Below are 21,781 nucleotides of genomic sequence, written 5' to 3'. Positions count from 1 at the left end.
TGGGGTCTGTGCCCTCGGTTCTCTCCCTGGCTGCATGTCCTCTTGTCTGAGTGTCCTTGGAAAAGTCATTTATCCCCTGTCTCATTTTTTTAAATCTGTGAAAGTGAAAATGGTGAGGCCAACTGCACAGAGCTGTTGGGATGACTAAAGGAGAGCATGTTATGGTTGGTGGCTGAACACCCAAAAAATGCACAAGGAGATTCTAGGACCATAGCATTCCAGGGCACAGAGCACTGTGGGAGAGAAGCAGTCCTCCGCCTTGACTTCCAGCGTTCAGGCCCAGGAATGAGCGAGGCAGTGGGCGGGGAAGACACGCACGGGGAATCTGGGGACAGATAAAGGAAACTCGTGATGGGGCGAGGCTGGGCTGAAGAGAAACAGATTGGGGAAGAGCTGCAAAGGGAGGGGTCCGCTGAAAGAGGAGGGGGAGGCCGCGGAGGGAGAGGGTGGGAAGGCAGAGATGGGAGGGCAGTGTGAGAAGAAAAGCAGGCTGGGGAAAGAAGGATTGGAATGCAGAAGGAACTTAGGGAAGGAGAAAGTATTGAAGGCGGGAGGGAAAGACGAGTGGGAAAATGGGGATGCAGTGGAGCGGGGGACCAGGCCGCGCGAGGAAAGAGGACCCCGGGAAGAGACGGAGGAGAAAAGAAGCGGCTAAAGCCAGCGCCAGAAGAGTCTGGGGACTTCGAGAAGAGAGGCTGGGGCCTGCAGTAGAGCGCGGCAGCTTTCAGCATCCATCCGGACTCTAAAGACTCGTGGCCTTTGCTTGACCTCGAGGGTCGGGAACAGACGCCCTGTCTTTGTGGAGAGCGGTACCCCACCGAGAGAATGGGGCTGTTCGGGGTTGGGCCCTGCGCCTGGAGCCCGGTGAGGCTTCGCTGGCCCCGGGCGGGCCCCTGAAGGCGACGAACGGCCGGCCTGGAGGTCGGGGCCGAGGAAGGAAGGTATCACCAGCCAGAGCCAGAGCGCAGTCCGCTGCAGACGCGCCTGCCGGGAGCAGTCTCTGGGGGGCGCCGCCGCCGCTTCCCTCCTCCGGGGCCGCTTGCTCCCCGAACAGTGGAGGCAGCGGGAGAGGACTTAGCGCCCGCGCTGCGCTGCAGGGGAGGTGAGGGGGCGGGGGCGAGCTTCCGACGGTGCTAGGGGGACTCTGGCGCTGCGGATGCTCCTGGCCTCCTCGCCGCCGGGCGACCGCGCCCGCCTTCCCTGGCCCAGCGCTCCCGGCCCGCTCTGCGCACGCCGCCCGGCAACCCCGCGCGCGTCCCGCGGGGGCGCTGCGTCTCCCAGCCACACCGGCACACCGCGGCCCCTCTCCCCCACACCTCCTGGCCACACCACCGGCCTCTCCTCCCACCCTCCGCTCCCCTCCTCCCCCCACCCCTCCCCTCCCGACGAGGGGCGGGAGGGGGCGTGGCAGGGCCGGGGTTTGTGTGGCTGGGACCCGGCTCCTTGCACTCTGAGTCCGCGCGAGGAGCCGGGCCCCGGCCGCTGTCCAGCCGCTCCGTGCCCCTCACGCCCTGCGCCGCCGCCTCTCTGGGAGACGCTGCCACTCGCTCGCCATGGATACCCCTAGAGTCCTGCTGTCGGCCGTCTTCCTCATCAGTTTCCTGTGGGATTTGCCCGGTTTCCAGCAGGCTTCCATCTCATCCTCCTCGTCGTCCGCGGAGCTGGGCTCCGCCAAGGGAATGCGAAGCCGCAAGGAAGGGAAGATACCGCGGGCGCCACGAGACAGTGCCACGGCCGGGGAGCCCCAGCAGCGCCACGAGCCACAACCGCGGCCACAGGAGGAGCCCCGGCGGCGGCCGCCGCAGCAGCCCGAAGCGCAGGAGCCCCCCGGCAGGGGCCCACGCGTGGTGCCCCACGAGTACATGCTGTCAATCTACAGGACTTACTCCATCGCCGAGAAGCTGGGCATCAACGCCAGCTTTTTCCAGTCTTCCAAGTCGGCTAATACGATCACTAGCTTTGTAGACAGGGGACTAGGTAAGTGGCAAAGAAGACGCCCCACTCCTCTCTCCCTGGAACTCCGCAGCCAGGGCGCTGCTTCGGCTCTGGCAGGAGGCTGCGTTTGTGAATTACCATTCCGCTCTGGACGCCTCCCCCTTTCTTTTCTTAAATTGTTTTTCTCAAGCCCGAATAAGTTTGTGACTGCAGCTGCAGATTTGACTCCAGTTTTCAACCCTCCCTTCCTCGCTTCCTTCTTTCCCTTCCTTCCTTCTCTCTCGTCTTTCTTTCTCTTGTCTTTTGCAGAAAGCAGCGTGGTGGCCGCTCGTCTGGTGGCTGGTGGAGGAAGCGTGGAGGACGGGAGGTGGCAGGCAAATCACTGGGTCTGGAGAGGGGACGCGGCGGGGACTGACGGCACCCTTGCCACGGGGTCTCGGGGTGTGCGTGGTGCGCGGTACAAGGCCTGAGCTGCGGTGGCCGACCGGGAGGGCCCTGGGGCACGAGTGAGCAGTTGTAAAGCCCCGAGCTCCCGTTCGCTCCGGGAAAAGCCGGCAGAAGCAAGTCCCGCGGTCGGAGGAGCGAGTCCTTGAGCGGCGTCTGGCATTGCCCCGACCCAGCCGCAGCAAGGGTTCTCAGCTCACCCCAGCGCTGGATGTGGGGGGTATTAACAGGCTGGAGGGAGCCCCGCGCCCTCGGGCGTTTTTGCTCCTGCAGCGTGCTCTCTGCGGCTCCGAGGCGTCAACTTGGTCGTTTCTGCTAAGGCAGCCGCGAGCAACTGGCAGGGCGGGGCAGGGGCAGGACAACTAAGTTTGGGGTTTGTTGGTACTTAATCCATATGGGTGCATGGATGTGTTCATCCACCTTTCCCGGCCAGGCATCGCTCCTCTCTTTGAGCTTCTCCCAGGGGCCCTATTCGTGGTCCCCTCCGAGGGCGTGGGTGCATGAGTGGGTGCCTGCGGAAACTCGTGCACCAGCTCCTTGCCACCCGGGATGGCCCACGTGGTGAGTGCCTTCAAGAGAACCCCGCTCTCCCCATGGCCCCCAGAAACTGAGGAGGGATCCACAGGCACCAGGAACTCAGCAACTAAGGAGACAATAATGTGGAAGGAGGCAGGAAAGGAGGGGAGAAAAAGGAAAGAAAAGGGAAAGGGGAGGAAGGAGTCGAGAAGAAAGGGAGGAGGAGGTAAAAGAGAGCGAGATTTGGGGGCAGCTATCCATTCCACCATCCTGCCCAGACTTAGCTCCGCAGCTTTGACCGGTTCCCCTCCTCCTACTTCCAGGTCAGTGAAAGTGGGGTCGCTCAGGAACCCGCGAGCGCCAGGGTTCAGGCGGACAGGGCTGCTCCGCTCGGCCTGCCTTGAATACACGCAGGTCCTCGGACCTTTTCGGAGGAGGCTAACGGCCCCCGAGCCCCGGGCTCTTCCCGGGCTTCAGACCCCAGCCTCCACCCTTGCAGCCACCTTCCTTGCAGACCAGGGTTCCTGCCCACGCTGGATTCGCTGCTGCAGCCGAGGTCAGCGAGGTTCATGAGCTGCTGAAAGGTCCAGGCAGCAAATTAACGCCGGCTATTTTATGGTGATTTTAGGGCTACTAAAGTCACCTTTGCAGACACACGTGGCTTCTTCGTAGCGCTGCAACTGGATCCCCAACCTCGGTGCCGGCAGCGCAGCTCGCCCCCTCCCCCCACCCGGTCTTCTCCCTGCGTCTGTTGTCTCCCTCCCTCTAAATCCTGTTTACCGTCCGCCTTCTCTGCTACCCTAGTCAAAGACTACCCTACACTTCCCTGGTGGGGACACTAAAGAAGCTCAGAGAAAATTGCTTAAGAGGCCTTTTCCCAGGGGAAGAAATCCCGGAGGCCCAGGCTGGCGGGAGGCTGGGCGCCTGTTTTCTTTTCCCCAAAGGAAGTGGCAAGAGTCTCCGCCCCTCCCCCAAGCAGGCACCCCTAACTCGTAAGCTGCGCCCTCCGAGTTTGGCCCGGGACCAAGGGACCCTGCAGGCTGTCGGGAGGTGTCTACCGAAGCCTGTGGCGTGCAGGCAGGAGTGGGAGGTCTCTAGAGGGTTCAGCTCCCGCGCCGACGCGGCCTCCCTTCTCCACTGCTGGCGCTGCAGTCTCCCCCCGGGCACCGCACTGGGCGCCCCGGGCGCCGGAGGTAGGGAAAGGGACTGGCTGCGCGCCCAGGCCTGGGGGCCTCTGTTCCCCAGCCAGGTCTCCAGGCTAGCGGGACCAAGACCCAGACGTCGGCTTCAACTCTGGAACGCGGTCCCCAGCCGGAGGAGACGCGGAGTGACCACTTGGACCTCAGCTTCGAAGGCGCGGTCTCCTCCACTCTCTCAGGTTCCCAGAAAACGCGAAGAAAGGCAGTTAGTTGACTGGGAAGGCTGTGCGACTCGTCGCACGCCGCTCGGGGGCGAAGGCGTGCGGAGCTCGAGGCCGGAGGGGGCGCGCAGAGGAGGGGTTGCGTTGCGGGCTACAGCGCCAGCTTGATAAAGGGAAAGCCTCACTTTCCCTCTCACTGATTTTGATTTGATGTGTCACCGGCGGTGACCTCGGGCTGGACCTTCCGGGGCTTGCTTAGCATCGGGCCCCTGATTGGAGTGTTTCAACTCAGCGATCTAATTGAGGGTTCATGTCATAACACATCAAACGGTGTCTAGTCTCCCGTGATGGAAGGGACCCGCCAGCCGCGCATCCCCGGCTCCTGGCGAGGACTTCCGCCCCTCTCACGTGGGGACTCTGAACCGCGCCAAACCCTGCTACATCCCCTCCCCCAACCCGTGGATGGCAGGGCAAGTAGGAGAGAGCAGCGGCCAGCCGAGAGCTGGGCCCGCCGCGCTAACTTGGCGCCTTGCCTCGGGGATGTTTAAATCGCCGTCGAATGCGGCAGGCTCGGCTTGGAGCTGCAGGGTCCCTCAGGGGGAGGAGCAAAGAAAATGCAAGGAGTCCTGAAGCCGGTCCGGGAGGCAGGAACTCCTTACTTACCTACAGTATTTGTAAAAAGCCTTCCTCACCCGGGAACCCCGGAACCTCAAAAGTCACCCCTCAAGCTTGCGATTAAGAGTGGGCGAGTAGGGATAAATTCGTTCGGAAGTGAATGAAGAGCGCTTTGGGTCTATAAAGATAGCACGTTCTCTGTTACCTCACCCTTGCCACCTTCTCCCCACCCCATACACACACCTAATGAGGAGACCTGATTGCAACTTTAAAAAAAAGGTCCCTCCTTTCGGTTTGCTCTTCCAGCATCTAGGGGTGATAATAATAGCCAACATATATTGAGCATTTACTGTATACCAAGTACTGTGCTAAAATCTATTACCTGAATTATTTCATCTAATTCTAACAACGATCCCTGGGGAAAGTGCTATAAACAGTGTTTTACAGGTGAATTAAGGAAGACAGAGAGGTTAAGCAAGTTGCTTAAGGTCACACAGAGTGAGGGGTGAAGCACACATCCAATTCTAGATCTTGCGTACTTAACAATGACACTATATGGATAGGATAAGGGGTGAGAAAGTTTCTAAAGGATGGTGGCAGGAAGCGGGAACAAAAAAAGGGAGGGGGGCAGATTTGCCACCCGGTCTAATATTCTATGATTTCTAAGAACCAGTTTGGAGTTGGAGCAGATCTTTGGATTTGATGGTCTGAATCTGTGCTGTGCTTTGTAGTCTCTGTAAAGGCACAAACCACATTATCCCTGATGTTTACAAATTCTTGCAATGACTTTGGATCCACAAAGATGGAAACTGCACGTTTGTGCTGGTGCAGTCGTAAGATCAGAATAGATCAGTTTGGATACAGAGAAATTGCAATTAGCACATGATATAACCATTCAAAGGCCACTAGTACTGGAGTCCTGGGGCCTGGGAAAGGGAGACAATTAGAACTTTTATGAACTCAACATGGCTGAGAGATAGAGCATGAGAGAAAGAGAGAAACAAATCTGGAACTCTCAGCTTTGTAGTTAGAAGTGCCACATAAACAAGGGGGGAAAAACCTCCCCCTTGGTTTTGGAAGAAACCAAAATGAGTCTAGGAATACTGCTGTAAGTTTGGTTTCCAGATGATTTGGAAATAAGACTCTTTTAAAAAAAATTTTTTTTTCCCTGGTGGTGGTGGTGGTGGTTGTTACAATAGCCTTCTCAGAAAGGCGGCGGTAGGGGACAGATTAAAAACCAAAAATGAGATCGGAACATCCTTGAGGAACTTGACACCCTAGAAATGAATCGCTGGAAAGTCTGCCGTTGACTGTTGCCTTCTTGGTTTACCTTGTGGGTCTCCATTATCAGAGGGCAGGGCAGGACAATTGTGGGGATAGCCGGGCCGCGAGGAGGGCATTCTCAGAGCTGCAGAGTTCCCTCGCGATTGAAGTTTGTCCGGCACAGCATGTTTATGCAAAACAGCGAGTTTCTGGGTGGATCTGGGCCACAGAGTGGCGTAATCAACGCAGCAGCGCTTTTGCCCCGACCCTGTTGTCGTTGGCAAACGGAAAATGAAATATAAGCAGGGAAGTATTTTAATGGGGACGGAGGGAATTCACAACTGTTAATTATTTGGTGACCTTGTATTCGATTTGTTTGAGTCCCTTATAAAAACACTAATGCAGACCAGACGGCCAAGTGAGGAAGCCGGCAGAAGGTTCCAATCTAGGCTTTATTTCCCCGGAAAGAGGGAACAGCCTTGGAAAAGGATTGCTGAGCGTTCAGAGTGTGCGCGTGAGGGCGCGCCCGAGTGAGCGTCCGCGTGGGGTTTGCTTTGCTGTCCAGGTTCATGATCTTCTACCAGGCCGGTGGACTGGAAGGTCCTGGGAAAAGGCCGAGGGTGAGGGAAGGAAGCTTTAAAGCAGAAGTTTGTTCTTCTCTTCTGGCGGGAAGGATTAAAACATTTTCAAGGCCACAAACCACAAACACCTAAGCCATTGGCTTGCTGTTAAATATCAGTTACTGTCACCCCCTTCCCTAAGGCCCTAAGGCCTTTGAAGACTCTTACAAGGGCCGCCTTAGCAAGTAAGCTAAGAACACCTAGTGTCTTCTGCAGCGAGAGTGCGAGTGTGGCCAGAATTCTGGGCGAGCTTCCTCTGCAGGGGAGGCTAATTTGACAGGGACACTGAACGTTTTCCCCGGCGCGGGAGGCTCTTGGGCTCTTCGAGTTTGCGCGATAGAGTTGCTGGTGGGGGAGGGGATCGAAAAACGTGCCCAAACATCCTTGCCTTTCCTCCACGCTAAAAGAAAACCAACCAACCAACCAAACAAACAAAAAAAAAACAAAACAAAAACCAAAAAACAAGTTACCTAAGCCACAGCCCACGACAGGCCTTGAGAATCCCTTCCGCAAGCTGAAAGAAGACACGAAACCTCCCCCCTTGCGACCCGAGCGCTTGCGCGTCGCCCGGACCCGCGGGGAACGCGGGCGTTGCATAGATGGAGGTCCTAACGCAACCGGTTTTTTCTCCCAGTCTCAGTTCTCTGGGTTCTGGCGGCACACCTCCTAGCAATTGGTGTCGTCTTTCTGGGGCGGTGTAGGGAGAAGGAGAAGAGAACGGGACGGAGGGGCGGGAAAAAGATAGAGAGAGGGCAGAACGAAAACGTTTGCTTTCTGCCGGGACTGCTGCGTGCTTTAAACGACGCAGAGCAAATCAACAATAACCCCTGGGGGGCTTTTAAGGGAAGTGAAGGGCACTAATTCAATAAGTCCTCTGGTACAGAATAACCCTGGTCGAAGGATGCTGTCTAGATCTGGGGACAGTATCCCAGCGGAGGCCGCGACGTATGGCAAGCGGGACTGTGGCTCTCCGCGTCATTTCGTGGCTGGGGGCATCAAGCACCCCACACTACCCCCGTCTCCCTTCAAAGCCCTGGCTTTAAGCTCAATGGCAGTTAAGTGGTGCCCTCTGTTTACAGGAATGAAATCGGGCCTCGTAGGCCTAACGAGTTCCAGGGTTGCTGTTCCCTGCCTTCCAGGACCGTCCACTAGCGCTGCTGGGGGCAGAGGGTTGGGTCGGCGTGGGGTGAGAAGCTGCGGGAGCTAGGAGGGACTGGCGGCGGGCGGCGGGCCGCGCTGGCCAGCGTTCCCGGAGAAGCGCGCGCGGCGCAGCCAGTGGCCGGGGTGTCTGGGGGCGGAGCTCGGCTTAGGGACCGGGTAGTGGGCGTGCTGGAGAGGAGAGGGGCGGGCCTGTGGCCCAGGCGGACGCCGGTGGAGCTGAGTGAGCCGAGCGGAAAGTGGGGGCAGGAGCTGCGCGGAGGGTTGGTTTTGGGATCCCGGGTGGTTTATACGGCCCCCTACCCCGTACTCTCCCTAAATAACGTGAGAACCAAAGAGAATCCTTGCGCCCGCTTTGCAAATCTGGCTTTGCAAGATGGTCCAGCCCTCATTCCACTTCACAGAACTGTTGCTCCTACGCCCCGTGGGGAGGGAAATTGAATGATGTTGGCCTATGGTCCATAGCTGCCACAGCGAATCTCATTTTGGTGCGACGTTATTTTGGAAGTCAGCTCAAGGTAAACTCATTGGAGCAGAGTTTCCACGATCCCAACCCTTTAAAGAAGACACACCATTGAGGTTTCTCCTACGCAGGACCCCTGGACGCCGAAGGTCCTATCCTGTCCGCACAACACGCCGGTTGGAACCCCTCTCCACACCTGCAACCTGAGAACTGGTCAGGGAGGAGAAACCAAATAAAATGGAACCTTTTCTTCTACTTTTGATCTCAAAATTCTCTAATCAAAAGGCCCGATCATGTTCCAACCGGGAAGGCTGGTTCACGTCGGCAATTCATCCTCCTGGCCAATCCTGGGTCTGTGTCACTCCAGTGGGCTCCCAGAGACCCTGCTGGTCAACAGGGCAGCGAGGGCGGCCCCTGGCAGATCAACCCGGTCCGGGCCCTGCGTGCGCAACTCCAAGGGAAGGGCAGTGACCTGCGGAGGACGGCAGGACTCCGCAGAAACTTGGGGACAAAAGCTACAGCATGAGGGAATGGTACCAAGTTTCCGTCTGGATTTCATCTGCAGTGATGTCAAATTAAGATTTTGGGAGACCAGGGTGAGACTGCAGTGAAAAGAGACGCCTGTGAAGTGTTCTTGATCTAGGCTTTGAATCTCTGGCTCTTGAACCCCTCTCAAGAACTCGTAGCCAAGAGCATTTGCACTAAGTCCTTGGACATCACTTTACAAATGAATCCATTTCATTTTAGAGAAACGAAAGGATTCTCCTTGAAGCTTCTTTGCCTTCCGAGTCCTGCTGGGGGTGCGCAGTGCCCAGTGCTCCCGGGGAGGGCTGGCCGCCTTCTCCCGCCAGAACGTCGCCTTCTGCCATTGAAGGCTGTGCTGAGTGAGGCTCCGGGTGAGCTGGAAGTTCAAAGTTCAGTCGGGTGGCATTCAGGGTTCGCCTTCCCTCCCCCTCCTCACGTTGGACCCAAGTGTGGTACTCGAACACTGGGATTTCTCTGTGGGATCCCCGCTGGCCACCAGACCTGCTGAATCGTATGGGGTTTACAAGGCCCAGACTCTTTGCAGGGAGGAGGGTGCCAGTCGGCCAGGCTTGGGAGAGAGGCTGGAAAAGCCTCTGAAGATTCCGTGGAGGACCCGCCTGAGGCCTCTCTGGTCTTTGAAAGGAGGAAAAAAAGCTGACAAATTCTGGGCCAGCTATTGGAGAAAACACTGGGGAAGCCAAGAGATCTAGAGAGAAGCTAGATGGTTGACTGTGTGGTGATCACACACACACACACACACACACACACACACACACACACACCGACCTATAGAGCCTTCTCAGGTGACTCAGTGGCTGGGCCTCTTCCCCACCAAATGTGCCTGGCTCTTTGCCCTGTGAAGATCACCCTCATCCCCACCCCGATTGCCTCTGTGGACAGATCATGCCCCACAAAAGGGCTCCAAAGTGGGAAGTGAGGGGTGGGGAAGGCTACTAACCCCCAGGCCTGTCTGGGCTGGGTCTGCCCAGCCAGGAACCAAATGCCAGGATTGGCATATGGGCCAGCACTGGTCCTGAACCCACAGAGGAGGGAACCTGCTAGGAGAGACCTATCTTTGATGAGATTCTGGCTGGAGGTTGGTTGCCCACCTGGAGGTTGTGAGAGAGACCTTGGTGGTGGAGGGACATAATGACAGGAGCACTGAAAAGGGTCTGTGTGATGGGGGTGAAGCCACAACCCCTATAGGCCTTGCCCCTCACTGGACCTCAGATGAATAGAAGCTGGAAGCCCTTGCTTCTCTCCTCCTCCCAGCACCTCTCCTTCACTCACTTCTGGAAATCCTGTGGAAACAATTGGACTGCATCTCCTCAAAGAAGGCCAAGAGGAGTGCAGGTGCATCTTTTGCCTACCTGATTTGGGTGGTTACAGTAATCTTGGCTGTGTTCATTGGGTGCTTCTGTGTGTCATGTACAGCTGGCCCTGGCTGCTTGACTCTGACTTTTACAATGACTCTGCAAGGTGGGGGGTGGTTCTCCCATTTTACAAGATGAGGCCTATGAGGCTGGGAGAGATTATACGACCTAGAGTATCCAAGGTCATCCAGCCGCTAAGTTACAGGTCAGGATTCAAATCTATGTCTCTTAGACTCTAGACTTTTGTGCTAATTCCACATTGTCAGTAGTAACTAACATTCACATGCGTCTTCAGATAAATGTCTTTCCTACTCTTCTCATTTGCCACCCCTCCCGCAGTGACTCTGTGAGCTGATGTTATCCTCATTTTGTAGATGAGAGAATTGTTTCCCTGTAAGTTCTCTTTCAAAAGTCCAACTGTTAACATCCCTTCAGTTCTGCTGTTTAGGAAGTGATTTACTCTTAGAGACTAGAGACCGATGCTCTTCCCCCAGGCATGGGCTGCATGAAAGAGCAGGAGCCTTCTCAGAGTTTCTACCAGACACAGAGATCAAGGGCTAGGATGTCCAGGGTGGTGGCACAGATTTCGGACCCAGATGGCCATGTTTACCTCTTAGTATCTTGGGCAAGTTACCATTCAGCAATCTGCATGTGAAGCTTTCTGGTCCATAACATGAGCATACTCGTGATATCCTTTTCTTTTTCATAGTTACTTTTGAGGCTTAAATGAGTTGTTATAAGGATTTAGATCATGCACAATAGATAGTGTTTGCTATCATGATTTCTATTCTGGATGGTCAAGCAAGTGCACCCTATGGAGGGTGAATTGTGTGGATGGCCTCTTGAATCTGCACCTCAGTGAGGAGGCTTCGTGAGATCAGCAGTTTGCAACAAATCTCAACAGAGGCAGGACTCAGGACAAGAATACAGGAGGATGCTCAAGATATTACTGTGTCCCAGGAGAGGGTAATCGTTGGAGCACAAATTACTCAGAGGCCTTCACGCCCCAGGAGAGAGGGCTGGTGGCTCATTTTTACTCACCCTGTTCATCTGACTGTGTTTCTAACCTGTCGACTTTGGCACCTCAGGCAGTGCTGAAGCTGAGTAACTAGGCAGCAAGTGACTTCCAATCTAACCGTGAAATTCCTGCTTGGAGATCCTCCTTCTAGTAAAGGAAAAAAAAAAAAAAATCCTTGGGGAACCCAGTTCGCCTTGAATTGATGGCATCGGTGATGAATCTGCGTCGCGTGTCTTTCTTCCCTCTTTGCTCCACCGCCCAACGAGTGCCCTGGAAGAGGCGTGGCCACAGGTCTGAGGGCCTCGGATAGAATTAAGACCTTCAGATCCTGTCCGTTACTAGTGGCAAGGCATTGGGCAAGTGAAGATAACTCATAGAATCCCAGTTTCTGCATCCATAAATGAGTGTAAAGTCGAACGGGTCTCACCGCCAGCGGTGAGGATTCAGGGACAGAGGCCATCAAAGCCCAAGCACTGGCCTGCCACAAAGGCGCGCCCCATACGCGTTCAGTGCGGCTGTTGGCCAAAAAATGAGGGGGTTGGGGGAAAGGGTTAGCTGCAAAGACGTCTGGAGTTTTAGTTGTAAAGATGGGTGACTATCCCGCCCCTTCTTACTCCCCCCTACCCCACCTAGGGAAGTGGGGGTGGGAAAGTCCACTATCATCTCGGCTTTCTGAGCCCCTGCCTAGTCGCAGGATCTGTACCATTGGAGGACGTGGGGTGGGACGCGTGGCGGGGTGTCGGGTGGAGGCGAGTGGGGCCCTCTAGGGTCACCTCAAATGCAAAGGACGAGAGCCCGGCACGCACTGAGGAGCCTAGAGAGCTGGAGCCGCGGGGGCACCCTGGAAGGGTGAGGGGCGAGAGACAAAAAAATCCCCGCAAGGACTCTCAAGCGGGACCTCAAGCTGTGTACCTATCTCAGGAATGTCTTGGAAAAAATGCAGTGTGTGAGCTTTCCGCCCCAAACCAAATGAAACTGCGGGTTTTCAGAAACTCTCCACTGGGTGGCCCAGCGGAGCTGGCCCCAGCGTGAGTAGCCCTGGGGGACCCTCGGGGCGCATTTCCTGCCGCCTGGAGTCCCTCGACGAGGCCGCCCTCCTGGGGCTCAGGTTCTTGGGTGTTGGGTCTTTGGTGCTGTGGGCAACCTTTCCTTTCCCATCTGGTGTTTGTTTCTTAGCTTTCTCCGGCCACGTACTGAGACTGCGACCCCGCATTGATGACTTTACCGTTCTAGGCCAGTTTTCTAATTTAAAATGGGCATTACAGTCCCTACCTTGCAAGTGATTCGTTTTTTTCTTGTGCCTTCATCTGTTTCCTTTTTAAATTGTTTGTCAAATTCCACACTAGATGTACATGTTTGAGGTGTCCTCAGCCTTTTACCAACTTGCTCTTAACTCAAAAACGGCTGACCTATTTATGAAGACTTCTCTTCAAGTATACAGATGTTTGTCCCTTCTCCTTCTCCCCTCCCCCTCCTTCCTCCATCCACCCACCTGGGAAAGTTGATAGGCACAAATCCAGCAACTGTAACTCGAAAGGTCTGTACGTCTAATACTCAACAAACACCGAGTAAACTGGAGTCTGAGCCAAGCTGTAACAAACCAGGTCGGTGCAAATTAAAAGCAAAATAAAAAGCTCCCATGATTACCGATTGATTTCAATTTAAAGGTGGAAACCTTAGGATTCCCTCCCAGGATGTAAGAAAGTACCACAAACAGAAGGGAAGGTTCATGTTTCTAGTGAGGAGGATGGGAGAGAGGGTCAATTGGTGATATCAGCCCTCATTTATACAGGACTTGGTGGGAGAGGAGGCTTGTGGGAAGGGAGTGTGAAGGGCTGGCTTCCTACCCAGAGGTGGCCATGACGGCAAGGCCAGGCTTTCTGATGCCAGGTCAGCAGTCAAATTGTCTTCAGGGTCACAGGGGATGGTGGTGTGTGCACTCCCCAGGTTGGATGCCTCCTTTGGGCGATTTCTGTGATGCATGGCCCCAGAGCAGGTCCAGACAGGTGGGGAATGTGGTCTGTAGGAGAGCTGCACAGAGAAGCCACCTTCTTGGACCCTCTGTTCAGGGGTTAGAGGTTCTGGAGACCCAGTGAGAGTACATGTAGCTGAAAGAGTACCAAAAATGTGGGGGTGGCTGTGGGGGGCAAAAAGGAGCTGGGAAGAATAGTGACTTGGTTCTAGTGAGTACGACCTTAGAGTCTGCCCTGGGTCCTGTGCTTTGGAGGACCCTGTTTTGCCTCACCTCCAGTGGTGCCCCACCCCACATGGTGGGGAATCTAAGGAGCCAAGGGGACATGTTCATGTAGATTCATGGCTCTTACAGTGAGATCCCAGACCAGCAGAATTAGGATTGCCTGGGAGCTTCAGAAAGATGCATTTTCTAGGCTCCATAAGAAACCTCTGGAACTTGAGAGAATTTGCATTTCTAAGAAGCTTGACGCTGTGTGGTACTGATGGTGCAGACTTAAGGGGCCTCTACAGGTTTAGTGGCCTTGAGAGCTACTATTCTACTGTGGTCATTGAACCATAGAGCTCTTGCCCAACTAGCCCAGAGTCCCCTTCAAGCGCCTGGACAACTTCTTCATTAGGTTTGTCCTCCTAAGAGTGTATCTGCCCCAGATATATGCCTGGAAGCTTACACCTGTTGCACCTGTGAGCAAGGGAGTCCACATTGGTGCAGGTGAGGCTGTTGGAGCTGCGATGGAAAGAGAAAGGAGCAGGTTAGACTGAAGCCCCCATTTGCACTCTTTCCCTGAGCCCTGGAAAGATTAAGAGCTGGCTGATCTTGCTAGAAAGACCATCAGAAATCCCAAGGCTGCACAATCAGTAGAACCCTCTCTCTACAGATGCTTTCCTCTGTTCTGACACCTCTGGAGAACTAGAGAAAAGTAATTCAGCTGTGCAGACTAACCATTATTAGCCCACACTTAAAAAAAAAAGAGTAGAAACAAAATAGGCTGCTTTCTCCATGTTTCATGAGAGATATATAAATAAATCATTACCCTTTGCACCTTTCTATGCTCTCCAGCCAGTGACAAATTGTCTCAAGAGTTATGTAAGCAGGGATGGAAATGATTTCCTTAAGGAGTCCATGTTTTATTCCTAGCAAGCCCTGAAAATACAGTTTGGACTGTATCCCCCCATCCCTTATACCCCAGCCATTCCTGGTTGCTTTTAAACTCTAGTACCTGGACTACAATGGAGAGGCAATGGGGCTTAGGGGCTAAATGCTCCAACTCTGGAATTAAACAGACTTAAGTCTGGATCTCAACTTCACCACTTACTAGCTGTCAGACTTTGGTAATTAACTTAATTTCCCCAAACCTTGGTTTTCCCACCTGTAAAATGGGAACAATAAGAATATCTACCTTACAGAACTGGTCTGTGTTTGTGGATAAAGTAAGGATGAAAAATACATCAGCCCTCACAATATTTAGCTGGTGCAGCAAATGCCTTCTGTTTGTCCATCTCATCACACCCTTAGTTTAGGGAGAGAGAAATATGAGAGGCAAGAAAGTGAAGCCTAAGGCAATAGGTCCAGAGATCTGGGTGGTGGCTGAGGGTTGTCAGACACAGGTTTCTTTAAAGGAGGAGAAGAAAGTGTGCTGAGTTCCCACTGATTTTAATGTGACCCTGGCCGGTTTGAAGGTCTTGGCTTCCATAAATCAACCGCCTCCAGCAGCTTTTCCCTCTTCACCTCTCTAACCCTTCCCACAGCTCCATCTCAGGTCAGGACTTGTGCGTTAGAGTGAGGTAGCCAGCCATGCAGTCAGCCTAGAGTGGGGACTGGGTGTGGCTGAGGCTCCAGACCCAGTGCCCTGGGGCTACATCTGGATAGGCAGGGAGGGTCGGACCCAGGACCCAGTGACGCTTTTACTATTGAAATCGAACCAAACTTTACTAGCTTCTGGGGAAAGCTGGGGGCTTTGGGGATTTTTGTATTTGCTGGGTTGTAAATATTTTATGAGAAGGCAGCCCAGGAAAATCTGGTTAGCTTTCCGCCTTGCACACTGAAGTGGGGTTGGCTTCATGCACAAATGCATCAAAAAAGAAGTCAAGTTGTGCCTTGGTCCCAAAGAATTCATCTTGGATTTTAAAAGCTTGTTATTCCCGCCACCCAGCCCCTGCCATCATGTGCCCCAAATTTCTTTTTCTTATTTGTAATCAAAAATTTAATCTTCAAGATGAGTTGCAAAGCAAGAAGATTTCAAGTTGGGTGGGTGGGTGAAGGGGAGAGTGTGTGTGTGTGTGTGTGTGTGTGTGTGTGTGTGTTTGAGGTATTCTCCTTACTGGTGTATTTCTCTTTGACTGAGGGATCTTCTCAATGGATAGATGCCTGGTGTGTGTGTTTGTTCCTTTGCCCCCTGCAGACTTCTGAAAGCTTCATTGCTCTTTTGTTTGTTGTTAAAATGGTAGGTGAATTTGAGAAAGGAAGGAAGGAAGGAAGGAAGGAAGGAAGGAAGGAAGGAAGGAAGGAAGGAGAAGGAAGGAAGGAAGGAAGGAGAAGGAAGGAAGGAAGAAAGGAAGGAAGGAAGGAACAGATCATATAGTCGATCTTCAATCTGTCAGCTTTGTGTTGGGCCTAAATGCTTCAGCAAAACTGTCTAATGGGCAGCAACATCCCCCCAGACCAGTGGGTCTAAACTAGGGCTGCATCTTCAAATCGTCTTGGAGCTTAAAAACAAACAAACAAACAAACCTGACAAAAACCCAGTACCCAGGCTCTACCCTCAGATATTCATGCAATTGGTTAAAGCAAGCCCTGGCACTGGTAATTATTAACTTCTCTAGATGATTATAATGGGCATCCAGAATGCGAATAGCTACGTTTCTCACTTATTGCCCAGCATGTACTCCAGCTGGCACAGCTGCACCGGCTGCGGTGAGCAAGATGGACATGACATGGTCCTAGCTCCTATGGGTCAGTGGAGGGGGGCAGGATGTTGCTGGGAAAGACCACTAAAGAGACAAATATAAGCAAGTGTTTGTAGATAATGCTAAGTGCCGGGAAGATAATAAGCCAGGTCCTGTGATAGTGACCAAGAAAGGCTACTTTAGATCAGGGTGGTCGAAGATGGCCTCACGGAGGAGGTGACATTTGAACCGAGACGTGAATGATGAGAACGAGCCAGCCAGCCAAAAGGAGGTCTAGGGGAAGCGCGGCCCAGGTCCACGACCACAAAGGGCACATTAGTGGTTACGCAGGCTCCTTGGAGGGGAAACCGGGGAGGCCGCCGCCACCGCCGCCTCTCCGGCAGCCAACGACTTCCGCCCTGGGAGCCCCCGGCTGACAGGAGGAGGGGGGCCTGCCCCGATGCTCCCCCTCCTCTGGCTGCGCACCGGCCAGGCGGGGAGCTCGGGTGGTCAGGCCCCGGGCTGGCCGAGCTGGACTCCCAGCCGGCCTGCCCCGCTCCCCGCCCTTTTCCTCCCGGGGGCGGCCGCAGAGCACCGGACTGATCTCCCCCTTAAGTGAAACTGACTGTAATTATTTTTTATCTCGCAGACGATCTCTCGCACACTCCTCTCCGGAGACAGAAGTATTTGTTTGATGTGTCCACGCTCTCAGACAAAGAAGAGCTGGTGGGCGCGGAGCTGCGGCTCTTTCGCCAGGCGCCCGCAGCGCCCTGGGGGCCGCCGGCCGGGCCGCTCCACGTGCAGCTCTTCCCCTGCCTGTCGCCCCAGCTGCTGGACGCGCGGACCCTGGACCCGCAGGGGGCGCCCCGGGCCGGCTGGGAAGTCTTCGACGTGTGGCAGGGCCTGCGCCAGCAGCCCTGGAAGCAGCTGTGCTTGGAGCTGCGGGCCGCGTGGGGCGAGCCGGGAGCTGGGGAGGCCGAGGCACGCGCGCCGGGGCCGCAGCAGCAGCCACCGCCCCCGGACCTGCGGAGTCTGGGCTTCGGCCGGAGGGTGCGGCCCCCCCAGGAGCGCGCCCTGCTCGTCGTGTTCACCAGATCCCAGCGCAAGAACCTGTTCGCCGAGATGCGCGAGCAGCTGGGCTCGGCAGAGGTCGCAGGCCCGGGCGCCGGCGCCGAGGGGTCGTGGCCGCCGCCGTCGGGCGCCCCGGACGCCGGGCCTTGGCTGCCCTCACCCGGCCGCCGGCGGCGGCGCACGGCCTTCGCCAGCCGCCACGGCAAGCGGCATGGCAAGAAGTCGAGGCTGCGCTGCAGCAAGAAGCCCCTGCACGTGAACTTCAAGGAGCTGGGCTGGGACGACTGGATTATCGCGCCCTTGGAGTACGAGGCCTACCACTGCGAAGGCGTGTGCGACTTCCCGCTGCGCTCGCACCTGGAGCCCACCAACCACGCCATCATCCAGACGTTGATGAACTCCATGGATCCCGGCTCCACCCCGCCCAGCTGCTGCGTGCCCACCAAATTGACTCCCATCAGCATCCTGTACATCGACGCCGGCAATAACGTGGTCTACAAGCAGTACGAGGACATGGTGGTGGAGTCCTGCGGCTGCAGGTAGCGGCGCCTTTCCTGCTGCCTTGGCCCCTGACCGCAGGGGAGGCTTGACTAAAGAGAGGCGGAGTTGGAGCTGGCCTTGGAGGAGGCAGAGGGTGGGGGAACAGCCTGGACATGCAGCCCGGTGGGAGAAGAGGGAGCGCAGCCTTCCCAGAACCTTCCACCTGCCAGCCCAGAGGGAGATACGGATTTTCACACCTCGCCTGGCCACCCTGGAAAAACAAGCCAAGGAGGATTTCTTTAGTTTTTTTTTTTTTTTTTTCTTTATTATTGTGGCTTTGGATTTCCTTGTGTGTCTCACAGGTTTTGATAGGAGGTGGGGGGCGGGGAGACGCATACCTGTTTCTCAACCGCTCCAAGGATTGAAAATTTTGTAGCTTAAGAAGAGAAACAGTGTGGGAGGAAGAATCACCTTTGACCACATCTTGGTTTGATTGTTTTCTATCCGTGTAAAGAAGGTGGGTTTTTTGTTTGTTTGTTTGTTTTTTCTGGCCATGGCCTAGCCTATGCCTTGTGACCTCCCAAGCAGAAGAGTGTTCAAATAGAGGAATTGGCACCGGGAACAGGAAAGCCAGGAACGGCCCTAGCTTTAGAAGAACTTGCTTTTATACCTGGCTGCCCTGGGCTCTCCCAGGAGAGGGAGCTGGCAACCGGCATCTCACTCAAGGGGGCTCAGGTCCTTTCTGTTGCTTTTTCTGGTAGGGGAAAGGGGGACTGGTATGGATGGAATGACAAGAATGAGTCCAAATGGAACCCCCTGAAGGATAATGAGAAACCACAAGGCCTGCCTCTGATGGGGCTGACACTGAGGTGTATTAGCCAGGCTGGAGGTAACCCAGGAAAAACCCTTCTGTGGTGTCTGTTTCTAATTGATTTTTTTGAACAGAATTTGCCAAAATTCAGACATCCCCTTTTAAGGGGAAGGAGATTTTCCAGTTAAACAAAAAGTGAGTAGGGACGGGAAGCTATGTAACTAAGGTAAGAGGTGCAGAGGAGGGGAAATGAGCCAAGAAGCAGAGGATGAAGTCAGGACGGGAGGTCGTGGGCCCCAAGGAAGGATGGGGAGAAGGGGGCAGGCCGGAAGCAGGGAAGAGAGGATGAAAGGGGACACAGGTCCCTGTGCCCGTAGATTTCTTTAAAATCTATGTTTTCTCCCCTCTCTCTAACATTCCTGAAAGATTACCAACCAGCAATAGCCCAGAGCTCCCCCAAAAGAATTGTTTCAGATTGTAATTACCAGTTAGGCAATGTTTTTAAAACTTAGTAATGAGAAACTGTGAAAAGAGCTAAGTGTTACATTGAGCTTGGAGTGGGAGATGGGGAAGGGACAGTGAGGGAGGAGGCAGGGGCGGTATTCATCTTCCGAAAGGAAGCAGGAGAGAGCACAACACAATTTCAATACCATTCCCAGATTGTCAGAAACATGAACTTTCCCCCAGCCTGCACCAGTATTATTTTCAAACATTGCCCATATGTAGGCCCTTTGCAGCATTAGTTTCCTTCCTAGCTTTGACCATGAAATGGTTTAAACAAGGGAACTTGTACCAACCATTAAAAAAAAAAAAAGTTTTTGTTTTTTCCTAAGTGGTTTTGCTCTCTCTCGATCTAAACCTGTTGCTTGTTTGGTTCAGAGAACTACAAACTGTCCAAGAAAGGGTGAGAATGAGTTTTAAAAAATGCTAATATAAAATGCTAAGTAAAAAAAAAAAAAAAAAAAAAAAAAAAAGACTTGGCCAAGAGAAATAATTTAAAATGCACATTTGCTTTGGATGCACTGTTGTTCTGTTACGGCTGTATATATTTGTTTATTTAAGGTGGCTGAAAGTGCAAAGGGGAAATGGACAGCATGCAATTCATCTTAATGTACAAACCTTATATGCACTCAAATGTTATAGTTTCTAATATTTTAAAAGTTTATATTCGAGTTGTACAAAGTTACGCATTAATCAGATATTTCATTCTTTCATAATGTTATCATTTTCTTAAATATTATTACAAAATTTTAAGTCTGTCTAATGGAGAGTTTTTTTAAACTGTCTACCTCACTATAATACAAGTATTTACAACACTAAAGTTACCGGAGGTCAATTTTATATTCAAAACATTTTTTACAGTACACTTTACTTGGATGATACGCAGTCTAATACTGTATTATTAAACTCATTTTCCCCCTTAATCACTCAGCCTGGTTTATATGGATCTATTTAGAAAAATCATTTTCTCACGGAACTGTTGTCAGTGGTATTTTGGTCCAGTATGGGACTGAATGTCTGGAAAGGCACTGGTTATTTGAAAGTGCATCATTTAGAGCATTGCACTTTTTCTTCATAACTCTTCCATGACTCTTCGTGAAATTTTCATTTACCAGATTAAAGCCAAATCCTCGTCAACTCTTAGAAAGTGTTGATAAAGCCTGTAATGCACTCCAGCATCTCAAGACCCCAAATAAGAATTGGGATTATTTCTTGGCTTCTTTAACGTTGAGAAAAAGGCTGTAAATTATTTAAGCCCACCAAGATGTCAGGAACTACTGTCTTCATGTATGGCATACTGCAAGCAGAAGATATGAGACGTTCTCTGTTCACTTACTGTAAATCAGGCTCGTACTTGCTGTACACACAAGTGCAAGTCTGAGCCCTCGCTGTAGGTCAGGCACAATGATGTATGTGCATTATTTCATTTAAACCCCTCAGAAACTCCATGATATAGGTATCATTTTTATCCCCATTTTACAGACCAGGAAACTGAGGTGCAGAGAGGTTAAGCAACCTGTCAGTGGTCATGTAGCCAGGGCATGGCACTGAGGTTTTAAACCTAGTTCTTTCAGACTGTAGAGCCTGAGGCATCAACCCCTATACAATTCTCCCCCAACCTCATCTACCTGCTCTCTGGTTGGTGCCTAAATGTCAGTGTGGGGAATTTGCAATTAGTCACAATTCTGGAGGTTGGTGAGCTGTCACAGGGGCGACCATCGCTGCGTGGCTGCGTGCGGGTTTGGAATATGTGAATTGTGTGACTGCTAGGGTGGGGGAAGCTGAAATGTGGGTACAGATTGCAAAGCTCGGTGAGTTCTTAGCTTAGGCTTGCCCCAGGAAACCCCGTAGTTTAGGTCATTGCTGGGTTTCTGCAGTGTCTCTGCGGTTTTTTGGAACTGCCTGGGTGTGGTTTTGTGAGTGGGTTCTCACAATAATGGTCAATTTACAGATAGGTTATGTTTCAATAGACTGGTTGTAAGTGGTCTGTGTAAAGGTGAGAAACATTTTCCTATGGAAACAATAATGTTGGTTTGAGTTTCCATGTCATTTTGCATAAGTTTTATTTACCCAAATGGAACTTTTTAATAAAGCAATTTTGACTTCTGGGTTTTGGGGACAGATAATCACCTGGGAAAGAAAAAAAAAAAAAAAAAAAAAAGAGGCTCTTGCTCTTCTCTTTCCTGGGTGGAGGTGGGTTTTGAAATAGTTGAGAATTCTTTGCGCTCTCCGCCACTCTTTCTGTATCCCTCACCCAATTCCCCAAGCTCCCCAGCTACCCCTGGGACTGCCAGCCCTGCCCTGTAGTGTGTCCCCAATCCAGAGATTTCCCTTTTCTGCATAAATATTTCCAGCCCCAAAGTTGTTTTTCTCTCTTCCTTCCATCAGAAAGTTTATTCCTTCACTCAGATGATAGAAGAAACACGATCGGATTGAATTACATGAAGATGTAAATATCTCCTAGTTCCTTAACCTTGGAGACATTTGCATTTTAAGAAAAGAACCTTGGGTAACTCAGATTTCTTGGGAGTGATGTGAAAGACTAAATAGAAGATTCAACACTCCAGCCACACACAATTTTGAGGTTGAATATGAGCTAGGCACTAAAGATGCAGGGTGAATGGAAAGAACTGTCAATGTGAATTTTTTGATGTCCTTTAAGGTACATCGCTATTTATAGCTAATGTTTTAAAAATTAAATGCAATGCATTAAAGCAAAAACATTTAATAACTTAGTTTTTTCTAAAGCTCTTACGTTTAATGAGTGTAGG

General features: G+C 52.7%; 1 protein-coding gene across 1 annotated transcript; it reads left to right on the top strand.

Annotated features, from left to right (window-relative positions):
* Positions 1-505: 505 nt before the first annotated feature.
* On the top strand, positions 506-19,933 carry GDF6 (growth differentiation factor 6). Its single transcript, XM_019468086.2, has 2 exons — positions 506-1,977; positions 16,797-19,933. The coding sequence occupies exons 1-2, from the start codon at positions 1,554-1,556 to the stop codon at positions 17,759-17,761; spliced, it is 1,389 nt and encodes a 462-aa protein (XP_019323631.1). The 5' UTR covers positions 506-1,553; the 3' UTR covers positions 17,762-19,933.
* The last annotated feature ends 1,848 nt before the right edge of the window (positions 19,934-21,781 follow it).

Source organism: Panthera pardus, unplaced genomic scaffold, assembly GCF_024362965.1.
Source record: "Panthera pardus isolate Hobbes unplaced genomic scaffold, ASM2436296v1 HiC_scaffold_7, whole genome shotgun sequence".
NCBI lineage: Eukaryota > Metazoa > Chordata > Mammalia > Carnivora > Felidae > Panthera > Panthera pardus.
Note: the sequence above shows the minus strand (reverse complement) of the source record. Positions and strands in the feature narration are given on the sequence as shown.